This window comes from Pomacea canaliculata, linkage group LG2 (genome assembly GCF_003073045.1).
Source record: "Pomacea canaliculata isolate SZHN2017 linkage group LG2, ASM307304v1, whole genome shotgun sequence".
NCBI lineage: Eukaryota > Metazoa > Mollusca > Gastropoda > Architaenioglossa > Ampullariidae > Pomacea > Pomacea canaliculata.
In genome coordinates this window covers 30,718,429-30,727,351 of record NC_037591.1, presented here as the reverse complement: position 1 = coordinate 30,727,351, position 8,923 = coordinate 30,718,429, and the positions used below count along the sequence as shown (strand labels likewise).

The following is an 8,923-nucleotide window of genomic DNA, read 5'->3' as shown; positions in this document are numbered from 1 at the left end:
GCCTCCTTCAGTCAACAACAGTCAGCGCGAACAAGATTAAGACCACGCCCCACTTGACTACCAGCCCTACATACAGTGGGAGGTCGTTGAGAAGAAAATGGTGTCTTTGTATATTAAAGAGAAAAAGGAAGAGGTAGAGAGAGAATAACTAAAGACTGTCATATATATAAATGACTGTTGCCCCTCTTGGAAATTAGAACCGTGTACCTTAGTTACAAGTAGAGGGACTGAGTCTGAAAAGGTCATTAACCGGAACGAGAAGGGAGATTAGACAACCGGGGTTAAGTATCAACTGATAATCCACAGCAGAGCCAAACTCCACCTAATGACAACAATGCTTTATTAATTATACTAAAAAAGCTAAAAACTAGACAACCAAACACTAGAGTTAACCTTAATATCTACTTCTACCATCCCCTCGAGCTCGTCTCTTTTGTTTAAACGCAGTGAGGGCATTTCGTCAGTTATTAGGTACATGCGCAGTTCACCCGCGTCGGTGGCTAAAGTAGATGCTGTAACCTCCAATATCTTACAGTATAGCCCCGAACATCTTACATTGTAACCTCCGACATCTTTGTCAGGCTTAGAGAAAAGGAGTGTAAAACATTCGTGGTTCAGCATGAGGCATTGGTTCAGAAAATAACCCCAGATTTTTTTCAAAACGATCATGAGAATATATCAAAAGCAGGGGTGGGCAATTCATTTTCCCAAGGGGCCGGATGACAAACTGGGATGGTTCTAGAGGGCCGGATGAGAAACTGGGATGGTTCTAGAGGGCCGGACTAATATAGTTAACTCAGTTTTACCCATTACTGTATATATAGTATATTTACTGGTGGGCGGCCAGCGGGCGGGCCGGTCAGAGACAGGAGGCGGGCCGGCGTTTGCCCAGGTCTGATCTAAAGCAACAAAAAATTCTTTTATTACAATCTTTTTACAACCAGCCATCACACACACATAAAAAGTAAATATGAACAAAGTTTCTTAGCAGTAACAGTAGTGTGTCCGTCTATCATCTAACCTCACAGAATACCAAAGTACAATAAGCACATCAGAACAGAAAAATTATATAGTCACAAAATAATGCCAGCTAATCATTGCTACTTTTAACTTAATTTTTTGTTAAAAGAATTTACAGTTATTAAATAATGGTTGTAATAGTGTTGATTAATAACATGCTGTTTATATCTAAACTGCAAAGGGCAGATACTTTGTAGTCTGACAAAGGCTCACTTTCCTCTATTACACTTTTAACTTGTGTTGGTGTCTACATAAACTGTTCTACTACCGATTCGGGCCAGGGTGGACATAAGTTGTACTACAATGTGTCTGATTGTGTAGGGTGTTGTATATCTCTGTGACCCTGTGTAAGAGACCGGTCAAAATTGGGAGGCAGCCATCTTAGTTGACACTCGCTGCTGCACGAGACCACATGGACCTTGTGATGTTGATGTGAGTCATATTCCAACAAAGAATAGGAAAAGGAAAAAGAAACTGCGAGGATCTAAAAGAGAGACAGAGAAACAGAAAAGTCAGTGGGACAGAAATACACAAGCAGTGAATATGTAGGGTAAGGTTGGGGAACGTGTGTATACTTGTAAGTAAGGAATGAGCCACGAAATGAATATTCAGTATTGTGAGACACTGACAGTGCTCTTCAGGTTGCACTATTTACTTCGTGAACTTGACCCAAACCCTGTGATACTAGCCTAGTGTCCTGTCCAGACCTGAAGCTTGCAACCAAACACATTGGACATCCGTTGTGATGTTAGTCAGCAGCTTCCTGTCGAGCTGCACACAACACTTGACAAGAGTTTCGGCAATGTCCTAGAGACTTACAATTCCAAGTGTCGCCCACTACTTGGACTTTTTATTTGACTTTTCATGAATAACTCTATTGTTATGAAGTTAACGAGTTCACATACCTTTACCTTTCTTAAGTCTCGTATGAAGTGATGTGACCGTGTCACTCCATAATATATTCTGCCTTTGTTGTCCACCTCGTCCAACCGTAGCTTTGGACACCAGACAAACACATTTCTCTTTATCATTGAACCAATACTTTAGGATGACTGGCATTTTTTTCTCTTCTTTTACTTACAGAGTTAACAAGTTTTACCTCGTTAATTATGTTTATATTTTTCTAGACATTATTTTTGTCTATCAATATGTCAGTCAGTATGATTTCCACTTTTATTTTAGTACATTTCTCAGCATCTTAGATAACATCAGCGGCTATACATTTCTGCATTTACTTTCTTTGTACTTTTGATTTTTAACCCTTTTATATTTTTCAAAAATAGAGCATGAAATCACTTTTCAAATGTGCAACTTTTCTAATTTAGAAGGAAAAAAAAACGTTTCAAGTGTACTTTAGCATTGGTTTTGCAAAATACCTCTGATTAGATATTTTTTCACACTAATAATTTGTGCTATTAAGTATCTTATTTTATTTAGTTCTTTGCGATACTCTCAAGGGGCATATTTATTCATAACATTATCTCTGAGCAATAACACAAAAACAATCTTACATGTTCAACAGTATGGTCAGGTGTGTGTACAATTTTACCAGAGCGTGTCCCTGCTGATTGTGATTCAACATCAAAAGTACGGGTCCACCTGCTCGCGAACAAGGCAGACCTTGGGTCTAATTGGCTCTACTGTGACATAACAGACTCGCATTAAGGCGAAAATACAGACAAACATAATGTGTATAAACCTGAAACGAAAGCTAAAGACAGAAAGTCACCCAAGGTTCTCCTAATTCACTTTCACTAGACGCTGAGAAAACCGGAATTGCTTTCAGAGGGTTTGCTTGGCTGATGGATGTACTCTTAAATGTCTCCTACCTTATGTGCATTTTTTGTTTTGTTTTGTATTTTTGTATTTTTAAACATTATACATTTTTTCTAATGTTTCTGACAACAGACTAGAAAAAAAAAAAAGAATTGCCGCTCTATTTGCGCTGTGAAAGTGTTAGAAGAACAGGCAGACTTCAGATAAAAATGTCTCAAGGAATTTAGGTTCATTACAGTTTCGTAATAAAGTAAACAAAATTCGGCACCTAATATATAAGTTAATTTATACAAACGCGCTTGTGTTGATGTGTGTGTTTGTTTTTGTTTGTTTATTAGCACTGGCGCGTGGGTGTGCATGCTCGTGGCTGTGTGGATACACTTGTGAGTGCATGTGATTGTGTGTGTGTGTATAAAAATAGTTGATCACAAAATATTCATATCTTCTTAGTCTTTACCTGAGGTTGTTGTAGTCACTGCCCGTATAACACAAAAAGTAAAAATTTCCTTTCTTCTACTGTGCCCTAAGAGATCCACACATTCATGTCCAGAAAAGACTTTAATTTACAGCTCTGTACACAGTTTGAAGCTTTTCATTTACTTCAAAAATATCAATTCTAATTTCGCTTTCATTTTAATGCTTAGGTAAACATCTTTTACACAGTTTATTTATTTTGAACATTGTGTAATAGAAGTTATTAATAGTACTAAGAGGACAAGCATGTGTTAAATGTAGAAACCAGTCATGCTTAATTTGAAAAGTCGATAAACATACTTTCGCTTTTGTTTCTACTTTCGTTTGGGTGTTTAATTAGCAATCATTTCTGTACAGTTTGAATAGTAGCAGTAGATTAGAGCGACAAATAACGACATTGTGTGGAATATATATGTCAGTCTGTTCTGCTAAGTGTTCAGTTTAAATAACAGTGTCTTTAATGACATGTCTACAAGATATAGAAAACGGGAATTCGTAGTTGCTACGGGCGACGTGTCAGTCCAGTGAGTTGTTTATGTCAGACACACTGTCAGTGTTGTGCTGAGGTCGCTCGTAGAGTTTTTGTTTTGTGAGGCTGAAAACGACATTTTGTCACCGATAAACCTGTAACTAGTTCGTTCGCATCATACATTAACCCAAAGGTGTAAGGTGTTGTCAATTTTGAGTCAAGTAGGTCACGCCATTTTGCAGGTAAGGAATTTCTGTTAATTTTAGCCAAATACTGATTTGTCATGAAGTGGATACTATTGTTTTTACTGTCAAAAGTTACCAACTTAAAAAATCCTTATTTTAAACACGTGTTATTGGTGTAAGTTCGTGGGTATTTTTAATGTTTAAGGTAGGTGACAAGTAGTCATACAGGAGACAACGTTGGTCACCTTATTTCAAAAGTGAGTCATTACTGTGGTACTGTGACTTTAAACTAAATACTTATTTATATTTAATAGGAAACTGGTCCTTTTAGAGTCTTAAAGGAAGCATGTTAAAAAAGTTTTTTATTAAATAGTCATGTGTTTTAGTTTCATGTTCAATTTCTTGGAGCGGTCCGGTGGCGCAACGGTTAGCGCTGTTAGCGCCTGTCACCAATACAGTGAAGGTTGGCTGCCCTGAGTTCATTTCTCGTCTCGGGCACGCTGTTCTTTCTCTGCATGTGGCATCTGTTTACAGGGCTGGCTGCTTGCCGTAATATATAGCCTCAGTTGCTGACACGGTGTAAAACACCAATTCCCCCCCCTCCCCCATGTTCAATTTCTTTGTAAACAAAGAAAGAAAACTCTGTAATGATTTTTAGAATGGTCTGCTGGCTTACCTTCCTTTCCAGTGTAAAGTTAATGAGCAGCTGTCGTAAAACGGAAAAACAAGAACACAACATATCATACTTATCTAAAGATTGGTAATAGCAAGACAAATTAAGTAAATAATGATGCCCTTAGACCAGTGATGCCCAACCTTTTTCGGGCTGCGGGCCATATCCATTTCCGACACGCGTGTCACGGGCTGCTTCACCGCAAAAATACAAAACAAAAAAAAATAGAGCCGATACCATTTTTATTAGAAACAAGTTGTACTTGCCATTAATTATGTAGTAATTAGTGGGATATTTGAAGTTGTTTTACCGAAACCAACTTCTGAATGTCTGGCCTCATCGTACAGACACCAAGTCGGAGCACTGAATCAAAATGTTCGTCTATTGAAAAAAAGATTGGGAAACGCCCTTACGTGGGGATAAATACTTCTTCTTCCTTTTTTTTTTATTTCGTTGTTTTGTTTGTTTTTTTTTTTTTTTAATTACTAACGTGCCGATTTCCTGCACTGTGGGCAGAAGTTTCGCGGGCCGGATATGGCCCGCGGGCCGTAGGTTGGGCATCCCTGCCTTAGAACATTCATTTTATAGAGTTTAGTTCTGATGGCGCTTTCTTCGAGGAGGAGAAACAATGACAATTAAACATGAAAGTATGATGTGAATGTATTTAAATGCCCGTGTATATTATATCCTAATCAGTTTTTTTTTATAATTTAGTTTAAAAGGCGATGTCATAGTACTTGAATGAGCCACTGATCATCTGGGAGATAAAAATATTATGTCGTGTCATAGTGGCGAAGATATTGACACAATTATTTGTTATTCAAATATTCTTCAAATCTTTTTTTCTAATTTTGTTTCATTACACTTTTTGTCCCTTTCACAAATTCTTTACTAGTAGTTACTTAACTGATGATAATATGCAAAGAATATTGTTTAAGCTATACTTTAGAAGAGTATAAAATATTTAGTGTACTTTTGTGTCCGTTCTCTTAGACATAGATATTTTTAATAAGCTTTGTATTTTTAAAAAAAATATTGAATAGTAGTTATAAAGCTAATGGTGATAAAGACGCATCGTATGTAAGGCCGGCTTTTAATTAAGGTCGCCCTTGTTCGATGACACATGAAAAATTTATAGAAGACTAGAAATCCCAAATGTTTTAGAACTTGAGAGGCTTCTGGCAGGTTGTCATCAAGGAAAAAACTCAGAAATATTTTGTAGAATCGTCTGCTGATCTCCTCCACAATGTTAGCTTCTTGGTTAAGGATGCTGTTGTAAAAAACGATAGACAAATATCCAGGCATATCTTCGTTAACAAACTCTGACAAACATTATTTCCTTCTCATCTGAACTGTTTAAGGGAAAAGAGTATACCTTTAGCACGTGTCATTAGTCATTAAGTCATTCAGTCATTTGTTTTAGGGAAGTTACGATAACTTCAATAAAAAATTATTTCAACCACTTGGTATTCCACGCCATGGTCAGTAAATACATCAGATGGTTCTAGAGCTGAGAAAGTGTAGAATGTACATCGTAATGAGATCAGTAGGTCATAAACAAAAGCAATAATAGTATGTCACAAATATGTCCCACGAAGAAGGGAAGGATTCAAAGAGAAAGAGCTCGTTTTATGTGAACACAAAAATAATCTTTGAATCTGTTCTTAATAATAATGTTGAAAAAGCTTCTAAGACTAATATTGTTGTTTAGGTTGATCCCTCATTATGGCGAAAGTAGTGGAACAACATGAAAGAGAGTGTGCTGTATGTACTAATGACTTCACCACACCAAAGATTCTACCCTGTGGTCATCTCCTGTGTCTGGAATGTGTCATGTCTTGGATTAAATCAAAATATGACGCCGGATGTCCTCTGTGTACCTGTCCTATAGTAGAGCATCAAGGTAATTCATCTCCAAGTGCAGCCGATGTTTGCAGCGCCCTGCCTACAGACTTTGTGATGGAAGTGATAGTAGAAAATGCTCGCGTGCTGGTGAAGGATGGCATGTGCACAATATGTGATGACGTCACAGCTGAGTACATCTGTATGCAGTGTTTTGAAAAGATGTGTCCATCGTGTATGAAGATACACAAGAAGATGGTAGCTACCCGCAGTCACGATGTGGAGAGTGTCAGCACTGTGACACCTGAACGTCTGGCTGCCAGCCGCCCTGCACTGTGTGCTGACCACGGCGACAAACCGGCGGAGTTATTTTGTGTTGATGACAGTCTTCTTATCTGCACATCATGTTTCTATAATAAACACAATGAATGTCTAAATATCAAAGATCTGAATAACGAAATGAAAGCAGCTGAAAAATCACTCAGTTCATTAACAGAGAAATTAGCTATGGGGAAAGACAACCTGAAGCAAGCGATAGACAATCTAAATATGCGCATCCAACAAGCGCATGTCACTGAAGAGCGAAACATGGCGCTGGTAGACAAGACATGTGACAGTCTTCAGAAGATGGTGGACGAGTGTCGGAAACAACTGAAAAGACTGATCAGTGATTCTTTGTCTCAATTCATAAAATCCTTGTGTGACGTCAAAAGCGAGCTGGACAAACGTTTAGGGAAAGTGACGTCACACAAACATCTCGTGACGCGAGCCACAACGGTCAGACCGTGTCCCGCGCTGATACAAGCAGCCCAGACTCTGACAGACAGGGTCAACAGCCTTGACCTCAGTGCCGACCTGGAAGCAGAGCCTTGGGTGAATCCATCGCCAGAAATAACGAAACACTTTGACGATGTGGGGAAACAATTAACGGCTGACCTACATACTATGGAACTACAGCTGGCTGAGTTTGAAGTAAGCAGTTTTTTTTTTTCTTTTTCAGTTAAAGAATTATATCATAATTATAAACTTTGTTCATCTTTCTCGTTGAAATGGTTTGTTCACTGTATTGTAAACTGCTCCGAGGTTTTTCTGTCGAATACGTCTTCTACAGCTTGTTCCGTTGATTTTGGCGATTAATGTTATTTCATGAGCACCTAGTCTGTCTAGTCTGTCTATTTTGTTGTGTTTTTCTTGCGTGTCGAAAAGCCCCTTCGCTGGATGCCAGTGTCAAGCCTTTAACCATGGTAAAACAATAAAACAACAACAAAAAAATTATTGTGTTCTTTCTCAAGGAGCTGATGCTATTCTTTCTTTATATTCTTTTGAGTTTGGTGAGTAGTAGCATTTGATCCATCCTGCTTTTGATGGCAACTACACTTCATGCTCCTTTTATTTTATTGTGTATGAACATGATATTTATAGAGGGTCTCAAGTATTTTTTATATCATATTACCCAATGCCTACATGATTCTACATGTTGCAATAGATTAAAGGCATTTTCCAAATAACACGATGGGAAACTTGAACATTTAATGTGTAGGTTGAAGTGGAAATCGACAAATGGATATTTCAATTTGTTAGACATTTTAGTGAAATAATTCTACAGCTTAAAAGTTATATTTTGATCATCTTACTAGAGGACGTGCCTAATCCTAAAATGCTTCAATCTATTAAAAGGATTTTATGAAATCTGCGAAGTGTTAATTCCTTTTTTTCTGTTTTGCATGCTCGAAATTACATGACTGATAATATTTAAAAGACATATTTTACGGTTCCTAGGGTGAAGTACAGCAAGACAAGGAGATGTTTATATTTGTTAGACTTTTCAATAACATATTTCAGTAACTTGCATGTTTCACTGATGGGGAAGAACTATTAACAAGAAAATAATTAAAGATATTAAAAAACTGACAGGTTTTAATCATAAACGAGAATCTTGTATATGAATAATATAGACATGTAGGATTTACCAAATCAAATGAAAACTAAAAATTGTTCCTTATTATTAATTCGCAATTAAAATAAAGATAACAAATAAACAATTGGATCTATTCTATCAGAAGAATTAATACAACTACACCAGCTAATGTTCCTTTTCTTACAGCTGATACTTTTGGACGTGTTAGTCAATGTAGCAAAACCGATAAAATCGTGTGTAATAACTAGCATCGCTTATAATTATATTGATTACAATGGAAATTATGATAATTATATCCTGGTAGTAATGATAGTGAAAACGATTTTTTATTCCCCAGTGATGGAAGATTTATCACCTACAATATTACAAGATCATTATACACTCTTTTAATGAACATGCGGATGCTTTTGTTCACAATATAGGCCATACATGCACCAGTCCTAGGTTCACGAAAACTCGCGGAAGCAACATATTGCTGATGAAACAGCGAAAAACCGGCGAAGAGAGCGATGTAGCTTCCTCGGCAAAAGTAAGTTTGTGTCACGCGGAGCTCACGCGTTACTGGT

General features: G+C 37.3%; 1 protein-coding gene and 1 long non-coding RNA gene across 2 annotated transcripts; one reads left to right on the top strand and one right to left on the bottom strand.

Annotated features, from left to right (window-relative positions):
* Nucleotides 1–874: 874 nt before the first annotated feature.
* Nucleotides 875–3,363, bottom strand: LOC112556327. Its single transcript, XR_003097709.1, has 3 exons — nucleotides 3,254–3,363; nucleotides 2,532–2,660; nucleotides 875–2,015 (listed from the first exon to the last, which is right to left on the bottom strand). It is a non-coding gene; the product is annotated as an uncharacterized LOC112556327 (long non-coding RNA).
* A 129-nt stretch (nucleotides 3,364–3,492) lies between these two features.
* On the top strand, nucleotides 3,493–8,836 carry LOC112556314 (E3 ubiquitin-protein ligase Midline-1-like). The gene is made up of 3 exons (XM_025225189.1): nucleotides 3,493–3,981; nucleotides 6,309–7,411; nucleotides 8,780–8,836. The coding sequence occupies exons 2-3, from the start codon at nucleotides 6,323–6,325 to the stop codon at nucleotides 8,834–8,836; spliced, it is 1,146 nt and encodes a 381-aa protein (XP_025080974.1). The 5' UTR covers nucleotides 3,493–3,981; nucleotides 6,309–6,322.
* The last annotated feature ends 87 nt before the right edge of the window (nucleotides 8,837–8,923 follow it).

Excerpts from the sequence above, each read along its gene's own strand:
- LOC112556314 (XM_025225189.1), top strand. The coding sequence starts at position 6,323 with ATGGCGAAAGTAGTGGAACAACATGAAAGAGAGTGTGCTGTATGTACT. Across the intron at positions 7,412-8,779 it reads TACAGCTGGCTGAGTTTGAA|GCCATACATGCACCAGTCCT; the intron begins GTAAGCAGTTTT and ends TTCACAATATAG.